General features: G+C 49.5%; 1 protein-coding gene across 2 annotated transcripts in view; it reads left to right on the top strand.

Annotated features, from left to right (window-relative positions):
• DYNC2H1 (dynein cytoplasmic 2 heavy chain 1) overlaps positions 1-15,322 on the top strand; it is a 537,791-nt gene that overhangs the window by 93,320 nt on the left and 429,149 nt on the right. For both annotated transcript variants that reach the window (XM_073558365.1, XM_073558366.1), the window contains exons 26-28: positions 4,655-5,037; positions 6,245-6,377; positions 6,455-6,572. In XM_073558365.1, coding sequence (XP_073414466.1) covers positions 4,655-5,037; positions 6,245-6,377; positions 6,455-6,572 — 634 coding nt within the window. The remainder of the gene's footprint in view (positions 1-4,654; positions 5,038-6,244; positions 6,378-6,454; positions 6,573-15,322) is intronic.

Raw genomic sequence — 15,322 nt, forward strand, 5'->3', positions numbered from 1 at the left:
GTTTGGCGGCCTACAAGAAAGGAAAAAGCGTACCTTCCCGGTCAATGACAAAATTCAGGCCCTAATCGAGAGAGAGTGGAAGAAACCGGAGAAGTCAGGTAGCCTTCCCTCCTCTTCAAAGCGAAGATACCCCTTTGAGGCTAAGGACACGGACATCTGGGACAAAGTCCCAAAGATTGACGCCGCAGTGTCTAGGTCTTCCAAGAAGTCGGCCCTGCCCCTGGAGGATTCAGGGGTTTTGAGAGATCCCTTGGATAAAAAAGTGGACTCATACCTAAGGCACACTTGGGAGGCAGCGGCAGGGGGTCTGAAACCAGCAATAGCCGGCACCTGCACAGCCCGGTCATTAATGGTCTGGTTGCAACAACTGGAAGAAAAATTGGTCTCCAAAATGCCAAGGGAGAAAATTTTAGGTGAAATGTACCTACTACACGGAGCTGCCGCCTTCTTGGCGGACACCTCCGCCGACTCGATGAGGTTAACAGCAAGAGCAGCGGGGCTGTCGAACGCCGCAAGACGGGCGTTATGGCTCAAAGGCTGCCCTGGGGACATTCAATCTAAGGCAAAATTATGCTCATTACCATGTGATGGGCAGTTCTTGTTTGGAAAAGACCTGGATGACATCCTAGAAAAAGCCGGTGACAAAAAGAAGGGCTTCCCCAGGTTCATGGGTGATCAAAGGAGACCGCCCTTTCGGAGGGGAAGGTTCAATCGAGGCCGTCCCCCGGGAGAACGGAAAAGGTGGGACGACAAGAGGAAGAAAGAACCAGGGTTTATGTTTGGGGGAAATACCTCAACCGCCAAAAAATCCCCGCAATGACACAGCCCTCCTGTGGGGGGAAGAAGCTCTTTTCCCAAGAATGGGAGAAAATATCGGCCAACAATTGGATCCTAAAAATTATAAAGAATGGCCTAAAAATCCCCTTCTTCCAGTATCCAAGAGCTTCATTTGTGGTGACCCCCGTCAGGAAGGAACCAGGAGAGCAATCAGCCTTAGAAACAGAAATCTTAGGGCTATTGGAGAAACAAGTTCTGGTAGAGGTCCCGGAAGATCAAGAAATAAGGTGTTCTATTCTCCCCTCTTCCTAATAAAAAAACCCGACCTTTCCTTCAGAACGATAATAAATCTCAGGTGCCTCAATCAATGGATCAAGAACCAAACATTCAAAATGGAATCAGTGACTTCGGCCATGAAGCTGTTACACCACAACTGCTTCATGGCCGTAATCGATTTGAAGGATGCCTATTACCATATCCCGATACACCAAGAGTACCAAAAATACCTGAGGGTAGCCCTATACATCCAGGGCGACCTCAGGCATTTTCAATTCACAGCTCTTCCGTTTGGCATCTCCATAGCGCCAAGGACTTTTACAAAAGTAATAGCGGAAATGACAGCTTTCCTTCGAATCCACAATGTGATTATGGTGCCTTACTTGGACGATTTTCTGGTCATTGGCAATTCAGAACATCACTGCGCACATCAGGTAGAGAAGATAACAGAGACCCTGCAAAGACTGGGTTGGATGGTAAACTTAAAAAAATCAAAACTTCAACCCCTAAGGAAACAAACGTTTCTAGGTTTCGTCTTGGACTCCGACCGTCAAGTTTGTCTCTTGCCAGAGAAAAAACTAGAGAAGGTGAGAGAAATGACCCTTACGGCAATACAGCATCCTCACATGACCCTAAGAAGGGCAATGTCCCTGTTGGGCACGCTAACAGCCTGTATCCCAGCGGTCAACTGGGCACAGTATCATACCCGACAACTGCAGGCGGAAATCTTGTCAGCCCAGAGACGATTGAAAGGGCGTTTAGAAGGGAAGCTGGAACTTTCCGAAAGGGTGAAAGACTCTCTCACTTGGTGGCTAGACGACACAAATTTAACGGGGGGGAATTTTGTGGCACAGGCCCGTGTCCGATGTAATATTGACGGACGCAAGCTCCTCGGGATGGGGGACACACCTGAGAGAACATATGGCCCAAGGGTCCTGGGGTCACATAGAGCAGAAAGCTTCCTCCAACTTAAGAGAGTTGAGAGCGATAAACAGGGCCCTAGAGGCATTCATTCCCAGGTTACAGGGTCAAAACGTCCGAATTATGTCAGACAACAGGGTGGCAGTGGCGTATGTCAACCACCAGGGAGGGACAAGGTCAAACTCCCTAATGGACGAAGCCAAAAGAATCTTCCTCAAAGCAGAACAACACCTAGCCTCCCTGACAGCCCTGCATATCAAAGGGACAGAAAATGTTCAAGCCGACTTTTTAAGCTGCAACAAGTTAAAACAGGAAGAGTGGGCCTTGAATCGTGTAATATTCCAGAAGATAGTACAGTTATGGGGACAGCCAGTAATCGACCTCTTTGCCACCAAAAGCAACCGGCAAGTGAGAAGGTTCTGCTCATTAAACCCAGGGGAAAACCCGTGGGCAGTGGACGCTCTACAAATCCCGTGGCTGTTCAAGCTGAGCTATGCCTTTCCCCCAGTAGCGTTAATCCCGGCAGTAGTAAAAAAGATAAGAGACGAGCAAGCCAGAGTAATCCTCATAGCCCCGTTCTGGCCGAAAAGACCGTGGTTTTCTCTACTACAAATAATGTCTCTCTCGGACCCGTGGGTACTGCCAGAGATTCCAGATTTGTTAGCTCAGGGGCCGATATTCCACAAACAAGTCAAGGGGCTCCATCTGACGGCGTGAAATTTGAGAGGTCACTTTTGAGAGTTAAAGGGTTTTCCCCGGGGTTGGTAACTACTCTAATGAAAAGTAGGAAACCAATAACAACCAACATATATGGCAGAACGTGGAAAAAATTCCTACAATTCCTGAGAAAACCGTTAGGTCAAGAACCCCCAATCGAGTCCATCTTGGAGTTCTTGCAGGCAGGCCTACAGCTAGGCCTGGCGGTTAATACCCTCAAAGTGCAGGTTTCAGCGCTGGGTGCATTATACAATTGCAATATAGCGGCAAACAGATGGGTAGCCAGGTTTATAAAATCTTGCCACAGATCTAGGCCAGTTTCCTTACCAAAAATAGCTCCATGGGATCTAAATCTGGTGCTGGAAGCCCTCACGAAAGAGCCGTTTGAACCCATACAGCAGATTTCAACTAAAAATCTAACTCTAAAAACCATCATTTTGGTAGCTCTAACGTCGGCACGTAGAGTTAGTGACTTACAGGCCCTTTCAGTCAACCCACCATATACCCAGATATACCAGGATAGGGTGGTTATGAGAACAGACCCTGCTTACTTGCCGAAAGTAGTAACTAACTTTCACCGAAACCAAGAGATTGTCCTCCCTTCCTTTTGCGAGAATCCGAAAAACCCAGGGGAGGAAAAGTTTCATAGCCTAGATGTTAAAAGAACCCTAGTAGAGTATATGTCTATAACCAGCCAGTGGAGGAGGTCCCAGTCCCTATTTGTAGCCTTCCAGGGTGCTAGGAAAGGTTATGGAGTGTCAAAGGGGACTATTGCCCGATGGATTAGGGAGGCCATTAGTGTAGCCTATTCAGCTAGTGGCGTCCCGGTTCCTGACGGCATCAAGGCTCATTCCACCAGAGCCGTGGCGACCTCCTGGGCTGAGAAAGCAGAGGTATCAATAGAGCAAATTTGTAAGGCCGCTACCTGGGCCTCACCCTCAACTTTCTTTAGACACTATAGACTAAATCTGTCCTCCTCTGCTGACTTGACCTTTGGTAGAAGGGTGCTGCAAGCGGTGGTCCCTCCCTAAGGTGTTCGAAGTCTCCAGAATCTCTCATGTGGTGCTGTCATGGGTGAAGGGAAAACCACCATGGTTACTTACCGGTAGCCGGTTTTTCCGGAACCCATGACAGCACCCGTACATTCCCCCCCTTTTTCACCGTTTGGGTGTGCACAATAGTCGGGTGTATTTGTGTGATGTGGTGTTGGATAAAAATGTAACTAACCGGGGAGTCCTCTCAAATGCTCTGTAATCCAACTGAAGCGGGGGAGAGGTGCCGCCCCTTATGTTTCAGTAGGTTCCTGTCCTGGCGGGGCGGATCCCTCTCTCATGTGGTGCTGTCATGGGTTCCGGAAAAACCGGCTACCGGTAAGTAACCATGGTGGTTTTTGTATTCCTGTTAGATGAAGCGTCTGCTGAAGTAAGATGCATCAACTTTGTGTTGTAAATTTCCCCAATTTTGTCAAATTTGTTGGCCAGGTTCAACCATGCCCCTTCAGAGTATGTTTCTCACATTTTTCACAGATTTTGCAGAAACGGCTGGAACTCGCATAAAACTGAGAACACTAGTTTGATAAACATTTCAAACTATTTTATGCCATCATTTTGGCTCAAGCTATTTTCCACCTGTTGGGGTGTGCCTCTACTCAGGGTCACTATCCAATCAGTGCTGACCATTTCATCCTTTGTAAGGACACACCCCTTTTATGAAGAGTCTGGTAACACCCAGTTGCCCGAGTATTAATACGTTTGTAGGTGGAATAACAGAGGAACTGAACAATACAGAGTATATAAGAAAATCTTTTCAAAAATTGTTACTTCATGTGCAATGATGACCAGTCTAGAGAGAAGACATTGTCTGTGAGCACGGACGTCACCAGATCTGCTGTGTAATCTGGACATTTTGTAGTTATGGAGAATGACCTGAGCTCCCATGATGTTTTCGCTATTTTTCTCTTTAGGATCTGAATAGCCGCGCCCAGGGTGAAATAACAATCCGAGAAGCTCTCCGGGAATTAGACATCTGGGGGGCCGGTGCCGTCTTTACACTAACGGATTACGAGGATAGCCAAAAACAGACAATAAAGCTGATAAAAGACTGGAAGGACATCGTCAATCAAGTGGGAGACAACCGGTGTCTCCTCCAGTCTCTGAAGGACTCCCCTTATTACAGAGGGTTCGAGGACAAGGTGTCTATTTGGGAGAAGAAGCTTGCGGAGCTGGACGAATACCTGCAGAATCTGAACCAGATACAGAGGAAATGGGTGTATTTAGAGCCCATCTTCGGCCGCGGTGCTCTTCCCAGAGAGGAAGCTCGCTTTCACAGAGTTGATGAAGACTTCCGGTATATAAAGTTCTATCTTTATTTATTTATTATTCACTTTCTTCAAAATCTTTACATGCTCTTAGTGAAATGAATCTTAGAACCAATCTAGATCTAGTCCTGCTCACATGGCTGCTGGGCTTGTGGCAATGTATCAGATTTTGTTGAGGCAGTCACCAAACATAGGCTTGTCCATCAGACGACACAGAACACCTTTCTTCCAGAGTCCAGTGGTGGTGGCGGCTTTACATCACTCCATCCGTCTGCTTTGCACTTGGTGATGTACGGCTGCATGCATGCGTGTTAATACCAGGGGAGGTTTAGTGTCACCAGAGCGGTGGTGACTTTTATGCCCCTTGCTCCTAAGCACTCAGCACTTTTTTTTTTAGCTCTGTAAAATTATTATATTATTTTTATTTATTTTTTTTTATTACTGCAGCAATTCTTTCCTCTACAACAATGTCACAATTTGGCAGCCTGCAGTCACACAGAGTGACTGCAGACTTTTCTTCTGAAATCAGATAACCCTGTTAATAAAAAAAAAAAAAAAAAAAAAGCAAATCCACACCAAATTTGGTATGTTTTTATTTCAATCTTGTGCTGATTTAGTTGAAATAAAAAAACGACACAAAACATTTAGGAGACTCCTTGTCTGGCGCGTTGGTCAGTCTCAGTACAACCTGGCTTCCTGTCACCTCGTCACTGTTGCAAGCAGGAGGCAGGGTACCACTGACCGGGAACAACCTGTCACCTCATGTGAGTGTTGCAAGCAGGAGGCAGGGTACCACTGACCGGGAACAACCTGTCACCTCATGTGAGTGTTGCAAGCAGGAGGCAGGGTACCACTGACCGGGACCTCAAAAGCACCAAGGGAGTGAAGTGATTATTTTAATATTTGTAGAAAGTGTTTTTTTTTATTTTTATGACTTGCGGATATTCAACAGTAAAATCTACAACAGTTTTAGATTGGTGCGGATTTTGACTTCCCTTTTAAACGCAAAGAGCAAAATCTGCAACGGAAATTAAAGTGCTGTCAGAATTTTTTTAACATAATAATATGCTGCGGATTTTCCTCTAGCACTAACATACCCTTAGAATGACCGCTCTTCTCTCTTCTCCTCAAAGTAACTATATAATAATCTGCATAGTAAATCGATAAATTCCACTTCTACTTTTATGCATTTATACGTTGTACGCTAGAACTTTTTTTTATGCTTCCAATCCACAGATCAATAATGTCAGACATTAAAAGGGACAACCGAGTGACGATGTTGACTTCACGGGTCGGAATAAGAAACTCATTGATTACTATCCTCGATCAGCTGCAGAGATGCCAGAAGTCTCTGAATGAGTTCCTGGAGGTGTGATGTGGGGATATATCGTTACCGCTGCGTCTTTGTTATCATGACTTACATACGTGACATTTTTGTTTTCACAGGATAAACGTTCAGCTTTCCCTCGATTTTACTTCATTGGAGATGATGACTTACTGGAAGTCCTGGGCCAGTCAACCAATCCGGCGGTGATCCAGTCTCACCTTAAGAAACTTTTCGCTGGTAAAATCATTACAGTTAATCTGGTTTAGGTTTATTTCGGATTGTTGTTGTGTCTTCTGAAAACAGGTTATTATGTTAAATGTATTATTTTTTTTAAATTCATGATACTTTTTTTTCTTGTTAATAGGATTGGGGGACACAGTACTTGGGTAAACGCCCTGCCACTAGGAACATGACCCTCGATAGAAAAAAAAAAAAAGTGTTGCATCTAACCAGTGGGCTAAACCCTATACAGCTCGGTTTTTAGCCTAGAGTTTGTAGGAGGAAGATATGATCTTTTTAGGTCTAACACACTGTTTTTTTTCCTTCTTGCTATTTTTTGTAATTTGCTTTTATGCTTTTTTTTTTTTAAAGGGTTGTAGGCGTTCCCCATCTTCTCTTAGATAGGACACACTGTGACCTCCACAACAGTGTGAGCCCCTGTGGGCACCCATAGTATGCCAGTGCCGGTGTCCCCACAGTTGTGAGAGGCCACTGAAGGGTTGACGCCGTCGTTGTCTCAAGATGCCAGTCCGGCACTTCTTTTTTTCTATTCTGGGAATTTCTAAATTTTGGACTTTCTTCCTCTTTATATCTCCTTACTGGTCCCTTTTCCATTCCAGCGTTCTGAGTTTCCCTTGCTTCTGCTACCTTATCTCTGCTTTCAGACAAGATCCAGCTCCGTCTGCACTTGCGGTGTCTCACAAGCAACAGGTGCATATACAGGTGCGGCCGATTAGGCCGCACGTTCTGTATGCTCCATTTGGTGGAATGGCTTCACCTAGACTCCACCATTTCCTTCAAGCTTCAATGGAGGGCGTTCTCTTTGTTCTTCATTTTTGTGAGAAGGTTTCCTTTCCACCAAATTGTTCCTGGGGAATTCTCATAATTTTCCCTTAGGATTTACATTATTTTCCCTAGATCCTCTGCTGTTGCTGGATATTTTAAGGGGACAAAATTTCTGAAATGGGTTTCTTGGACCTAACTGCTCCATCTGACTACAAATAACAGAAAACTGATGGCACATCAAGAACTAGTCTGAACAGGTGCATGCCAAAAAACAGCTTACATATCAAAATAAGGAAATAAGTTCTTGATGTGCCGTCAGTTTTCTGTTATTTGTATGCTAGCGTTCTGACTGAGCACTCCGCCCTTCACCATGCTGTGGTTTTAATTACACCCAATCACATTTGGTTCCGACCTTCCTATAAATACAGGCTTTACCAAGTTATTAGCCAGAGGTAAGTGTTCACACTGGGCAGCTAGGTCAGGGACCTATTCGATCCATGAGATCACCTGGACGTTGGTGAATGGGCTCACATTTTTTGGCCAAATTTTGTCCTAAGCATCTCATGTGTTTTTCCTAAATTTCAAAAGCCATTACACTATTCACACTTCTTGTATTTCACATTGACATGCAATTGAGTGCGACCATTTCCTCATTTTGATATGCTCCATCTGACTGTCATCCTTGGGTCTGATAATCCTCCGACGCGATCTCTTTTTTTCTCACTTCATTGGGGGACAGGTAACCATGGGTGCCGACAGGCACAAATTACCTCAGTTTTTGCTTAGTGTCTGTAGGAGGCGGACCTGGATCTGACACCAGATCCGCAGTGTCTTTTCCTTTACAGGTTTTGTGTGTGTTTATTAATCATTTCACCTTTGTTTTTCAGATGCAATCGTCGGGTAACAGGGTGCAGATTTCTCACCCTGTTTTCCCACATTTAAGCGACCGAGAGAGCAGTGTGGTATCGCCCACTCTCGGACCCGCTGGCAGAACTTTGTCCCCTGTCCCCCCTTTGGGGTGTTTCAGGGTGACTCTCGGTGGCCAGTTCTTGCCTATTCCCCCCCTCACCCCTCTCCTCGGAGAGGGCTGAGAGGAAGACGGTGGTCACCAGTGGTGGCCTTCCCCCTTGTTCCTAAGGGGTTGACGCCGTCTTCTGCACCATCTGGAGACCGTGCGGGAAGGATCTTCTCTCCCAGGACCCTCTCCATCCCGAGGGCTCCTGATGTGATCCTCAGCTATGAAGAGGAACCGGATTCAAGAGGCAGGTAGTATGGTCCCTCCCCCGGCCCCGCAGCAACGCTCACCGGTATAGGCCCAGCAGCTCCTGTACTCTCCTTCTCTTCCCCAGGTAAAGACTTTTCTTCAGGGCGTCGCTCACATAGCACCTCCTTACCAGTCTCCGGTTGATCCACGGGATCTAAATCTTGTTTTGAGTACCCTCCAGCGTGCGCCCTTTGAGCCAATTCAGGATATTTCTTTTTCCCTCCTCTCGTGGAAGGTGGCCTTCCTGGTCACCATCACCTCTATTAGGAGGGTCTCAGATTTGGCACCATTGTCCTGCCCTTCACGTTTCCTAGTTTTGCACCAGGATAAGGTAGTCCTCAGACCGGTTCCTGCCTTTCTGCCAAAGGTAGTCTCTGCCTTTCACATCAATGAGGACATCGTCCTCCCCTCTCTGTGTCCCTTTCCAACTCATCCCTTGGGAAGATCCCTCCACAAGTAGGACTTGATCAGGGCAATTCGAGTCTACCTTGCTAGAACTGCTTCCTTCTGTCAGTCCGATTCCGTGTTTGTCATCTCTGAAGGTCATCGGAAAGGGTTTCCAGCCTTCAAATCCACCATTGCTCGTTGGATTCGTTCAGCGGTTCTGGAGGCATACCGCGTCCAGGACAAACAGCCTCCTCCGGGGGTGAGGGCTCACTCTACCCGGGCTGTGGGGGCTTCCTGGGCCGTTCGTCACCAGGCTTCGGCCTTGCAAGTTTGCAAGGCTGCTACCTGGTTGTCCCTCCATACCGTGAGATTTTACAAGGTAGATACTCACGCCTCTGCTGATGCAGGCTTGGATAGGAAGATACTGCAGGCTGCGGTCTCCCACCGGCCCGACCTAAGTACCCTTCTCTCAGCATTTCTTTCCCACCCTTGGGACTGCTTTTGGACGTCCCGTGGTAACCTGTGTCCCCCAATGAAGCGAGGAAGAAAGAGGGATTTTCTCCTTCGCCTCATTGGGGGACACAGATACTGTGGGTGAATGCTTCTGCCGCTTAGAGGCTGACACTAAGTGAAAAAAAGAGGTTAGCTCCTAGACACCCTCGCCCCCATTGCGAACGGAAATCAGTTTTTTACTTAGTGTCCTTTGGAGGCACACGTCTGATTTTCTCCAGACTTCTTTTTTTTTTTTTCCACGAAGATGAGACAAGAGGCGACGGACCCTATTGAAAGGGTCCGATCTCCCCAAACCAACAACGGGCGAGCACGTGTGAGTATCGCCTCCACGTATCCTTTCCCGCACCGTGGGACATATCTGGGCCGTTTTCCCCAGACTTTTTTTTTTATCCTCTATGAAGATAAGATAGGGGCAACGGACCCTATTGAAAAGGTCCGATTTCCCCAAACCATCAACGGGCGAGCACGTGCGAGTGTCCCTCCATGTATCCTCTCCCGCGACGTGGAACATGATGCCGGACTTAGCCCTGACCACCGCTAGGTATTGAAACTATCCGAGTGGCCCCCACTGCTCCACCAACGCAAGACGGCGGTGCTGCAAGGCGGCGGTCAGTCCCTCTCCTCACCCCCTGAAGGGGTTAGACTAAGCTAGGGTGCCTGCACCATCCTAATGTTCGAGGCCCCCCTCACATACCTGAGCTCAAGAAGCTGAAGAGGATCGTCAGAGGAGGATTGCCTGGGTGTCTGGGCTCTGCGTGCCTGCTCCCATCAGGTGTGCAATTGCTAGCAGCTTAAAGCGCCGTGACCAGAATGGAGACCAATGCGCAAATCAACAGGTGGAGCCCTTAGCCGGCGGGCGCGCTGTGGGTAAACTGCGCCAGTAAGCAGCTCCAGTTTTCGGCGCCATGGAAGGTCCGCATGCTCGCTCTCCCCCCCCCCCCCCCGTCGTGGGCAGTGGGTAAATTAAGGCCACGGCTCCGGGCCGCACGTCACTTCCGGGGGCCCGCCTCTCAGGCCTGGGCGGCGGTGAATAAATTTAGTCCCTGGCTTCGGAGCGCGGCTAGGCCGCAAAGCTGGAAGTACCGCCCTGAAGCGGTCCATATACTGGCAGGTCCGCCCCACAGCTGGGACGTGCGATTTTGAGGTGAAGGTGTCCAGGACGCGTGGGGGCACAGGACTGGGGTAAGTGCTGCAGAAGGCCACGCTACAGGAAAGACGAGGTGCTACCTCCCCCCCCCCAGCAGCGGACAGATACAGCAGGTCCGAAAAAGCAAAGATGCACACTTTTCCCGCGGGCACAGAGCAAGCGATTATGCGAGGCCTGCAAGTCCGAACGCGCCCAGGAGCCCTCCCCTGTGACCGCGACCGAGGTCCCGAACCCCCCGGAGTGGGCCCTATCACAGTCCATGGCGTCGCTTACGAGGGCAATCGAGTCCCTTCAGGCCCAAGATAGGGGCAGGTGGCCCGCCGGCCTGAGAGGGAACCTCCACCTCACAAAAGCCTTTGGCCTGCAGGGGCCGCTCTCATTCCAGGCAGACCCGAGGGGAAAAGAATCCACCCGGTGTCGCCCAGCCCATCCGGTGCGTTGGCATCCGTAAGTTCTGCTGCCCGCTCCCTGTCACCAGTGGTTGATAGCAGGCAGACCTTAGATTGCGACTCAGTCGAGCCCCTTGACCCGGATACTCCAGGGTCACGTGAAACAGTGGACGGCCTCATAGAAGTCGTCAATCAGACCTTGGGGATTGGGGATGATCCCTCAGCGGCTACGGGGCATAAGATGGCGTTTAAGCGAGTGAAGCGGCCACTCAGAATTTTTTGCCACTCATCCTGAGTTTGAGGACATAGTGCAGCGACACAGGAAACTATCGGACAGGCGTTTCTCGGGTCAAAGGGGCACTCGAAGCAAGGTATCCATTTGCCCCGGACCTTCGTAGAAAATGGCCACAATCTCCGATGGTGGATCCACTGGTTTCGTGCCTAGCCACTAAAACCCTGTTATCCGTACCTACTGGTTCTTCTATTAAGGATCCCATGGATCGCCTCAAAGAGAACTTGGCTCGCTCAGTATAGGAGGCATCAGGATCAGCGCGCTCTCCCTCGTTCGCAGCAACTTGGGGGCAAGATCTACCTGCAGGGATATCGGAGATCGCGATGGCCGGAGACTACATAATCAATGCATCTGTGGATGCAGCCAATTGCGCAGCACTTACTGCCGCTAACGCAATTTTCTATCAGAAGAGTTCTATGGTTAAGGACATGGCGGGCTGATTCTACGTCCAAGAAGTCCTTGACCTCCCTGCCTTATCAGTACGGCCGTCTATTTGGGTAAAAGTTAGATCAACTTATCTCCAATTCCACAGGAGGAAAGAGCGGTTTTCTCCCTCAACAAAAGGTTAAACCGCCTTTTCGCCACCCGTTTCAGGCACGTTTCCGGGCTATTCGCAACCCCGGGTGGACCACAGCGGCCAATTCCGCTGCCTCAAGCCGCCCCAAACATGATAGGGAGTGGCAGGTCTCTTATAGAACCAACCTATTGGGGAGAATGCATGCTCAGCAGCCCAGATCGAGGGGATCCAGATCCCAAAGATCGTCAGCCAAATGACTCAAGGCGTTTGCCAGACGACACCAGCAAGGTGGGCGACCGACTACTCTGGTTTCACCAGGTCTGGTTCAGGGTCGCACGCGACACATGGGTAAAGGAGTTGGTGGCCTCAGGTTACAAAAGAAGATTTGTGAGATACCCTCCAAGACAGTTTTTTCTTTCTCGTCTTCACAGGGTGGATACCCAGGCAATGGCTCTGTTAGGAGCCATCGAATCGCTCCAGCACAACGGGGTCATTGTTCCTGTGCCAGAGCGCAAAAGGGCTCAGGCTGTTTATTCTAACCTGTTTGCAGTTCCCAAATGGATGGGCCTGGCGGACCGGTTTTTGGACCTGAAGCTTCTGAACAAATTCATCAGGATCAGACATTTCCGGATGGAGTCTCTCCGTTCAGTCATATCGGCCATGAAGCAGGGAGAATACTTGGTCTCGATCGACATCCAGGATGCTTATTTGCATTCCCATTGGTCCTCCTCATCAAAGGTTTTTAAGTTTCGCCATCAACGGTCGTCATTTTCAGTTCGTAGCGCCACCCTTGATGCTAGCCATGACTCCCAGAGGTTCACAAAAGTTATGGCAGTTGTCATGGCCCTACTGCATTCTCGAGGTATACTCATATTGCCTTACTTGGACGACCTCTTGGTCAAGGGGCCTTCAATATGGGCATGCGGGGAAGAAGGTCAACATCACGCATCTTGCCTTAGTTGGACGACCTCTTGGTCAAGGGGCCTTCAATACGGGCATGCGGGGAAGAAGGTCAACATCATGCTAGATACTCTTGCCCGCTTAGGGTGGTTGGTCAATGTGAAGAAGTCGTCACTTGTGCCAGCTCAGAGGAGTTCCTTCTCAAGAATTATCTTCGACACTTGCCGAGGGGCAGTAATTCTCCCTCAGGACAAAGCACTAGCTCTCCGGCAGGGAGTCCGGACGCTTCATCAACCAGTCCCTCATGCCATCCGGTTCGGGATGAGGATTCTAGGAAAAATGGTGGCAGCAATGGAAGCGATACCGTTCACCCAGATCCATCTTCACCCATTGTAGCAAGCCCTCTTGTCAGCCTGGGACGAGAATCCTTTCACCGACGCCGGTCTCCTCGGTTGGGGAGCGGTGTTTCGCCACCACACGGCCCAGTGGCGATGGACTCCGCAGGAGGCCCGACTCCCAATCAACTTACTGGAAATACGAGCAATTCGGCTGGCTCTGCGACAGTTTCATCACTTCTTAGCAGGCCAACCCGTCCGAATTCCATCAGACAATGCCACGGCGGTGGCTTACATAGATCACCAAGGGGGCACCCGCAGCAGAGCAACTATGCGCGAGCTGGGGCACGTGCTTCAGTGGGCCGAAGCAAACCACGCGGTAGTCTATATCCTGAGCGTGGAAAATTGGGCGGCAGACTTTCTCAGCCAGCAGGGTCTTGCGTCCGGAGAGTGGTCATTGTATTTCGAGGTCTTCCAGCAGAGTTGTCAACTGTGCAGAACTCTAGATGTGGACCTGATGGCTTCCAGAGTGAACGCCAAGGTGCCCACATATGTTGCGCGGGCAGGGACCCGCAGGCAATCGCTGTGGATGCATTGGTTCTGCTATGGAACCAATTCCGCCTCCCATATCTATTTCCCTCGCTGCCACTATTTCCGAGAGTCATCAAAGGGATAAGGACGAAAGGGGTTCCGGCGATTCTGCTGGCCCCAGACTGGCTCCGTCGAGCGGTGTACGCAGATTTAATGCAGCTGCTCGCAGACGTGTCTTGGCGTCTACCAGAGCACCCAGATCTACTTTCGCAAGGGCTGATTTGCCACCTGAACTCAGGGGCCCTGTGTTTGACGGCATGGCCGTTGAATCTGGGATTCTAACCCAGGCGGGGTTTTGGTGCGAGGTGGTTGCTACAATGGTTAGCGCCGGAAGCCTGCCTCGCCACGTATTTATCATCACACCTGGAAGGGTTCTTGGCTTGGTGTCGGGGCCGTGGGTGTTCCCCACTGAGATTCTCTATCCCCAACATCTTGGCTTTTCTCCAGTTTGGCCTAGACTCAGGGTTAGCCCCAAGCTCCCTCAATAGACAAATATCGGCTTTGTCCGTCCTGTTCCAGCCCAGAATTGCTACCAATTTGCAGGTGAAGACTTTCATCTAGGGAGTCTCCCACTTGGTACTTCCCTATAGGACGCCTATGGACGCCTGGGATCTTAACCTGTTCTGCAGGAACCTCCTTTTGAAACCACTACAAGATGTCTCTTTGCGGTACCTTTCCTGGAAAGTGGTGTTCCTAGTGGCCATAACTTCCATCAGGCGGGTCTCTGAGCTGGCGGCCCTATCCTGCCGAGCCCCGTTTCTCACTTTCCATAATGATAAGGTGGTGCTCAGACCAGCCACTCCGTTTCTGCCGAAGGTCGTTTCCTCTTTTCACATGAATGAGGATGTTGTCTTGCCTTCATTTTGTCCAGCAGCGGTGCACCGTGTGGAAAAGGCTCTTCACACGTTAGATCTGGTAAGAGCCCTCCGGAGGTACGTGTCGAGGACGGCACCCTTTCGTCAGATGGATACGCTGTTCGTACTCCCCGAAGGGCACAGGAAGGGACTCGCTGCCTCGAAATCGACCATAGCCAGATGGATTCGTTTGACTATTCAGGAGTCCTACCACATTAGAGGCGCGCCGATTCCAGCAGGGATCAGAGCGCATTCTACTCGGGCAGTGGGCGCTTCGGCACCAGGCTTCGACGGAACAGGTTTGCAAGGCAGCAACCTGGTCCAGCTTCACACATTTGCCAAACATTATAATATCCATACTCAGGCCTCAGCGGATGCGAGCCTAGGTAGAAGGATTCTCCAAGCAGCGGTGGCGCACCTTTAAACAGGAGGTGCGTGTAGCTTGGATCGGTGAGTCAATCTCCCACCCAGGGACTGCTTTAGGACGTCCCACAGTATCTGTGTCCCCCAATGAGGCGAAGGAGAAACATGGATTTTTGTGATAAACTCACCGTAAAATCCTTTTCTCCGAGACGCTCATTGGGGGACACAGCACCCACCCTGATAGCCAAGTTGGCTTCTGTTTTGTTTAATTAATGCGCATTTATTTATGTGATATGAGGGTGGTATTTTTCTGGACATGTGGTACCTGTATTAAGGCTGATTTTGTTGTCCTCCTACTGCTTTGGCACCAAACTGATTTCCGCCCGCAATAGGGGCAAAGGTGTATACGGCTGAGGAGGAGCTAACCTCT

The sequence above is a fragment of the Dendrobates tinctorius genome, unplaced genomic scaffold (genome assembly GCF_039654945.1).
Source record: "Dendrobates tinctorius isolate UK_male_01 unplaced genomic scaffold, ASM3965494v1 ptg000256l, whole genome shotgun sequence".
In the NCBI taxonomy this organism is placed as follows: Eukaryota; Metazoa; Chordata; class Amphibia; order Anura; family Dendrobatidae; genus Dendrobates; species Dendrobates tinctorius.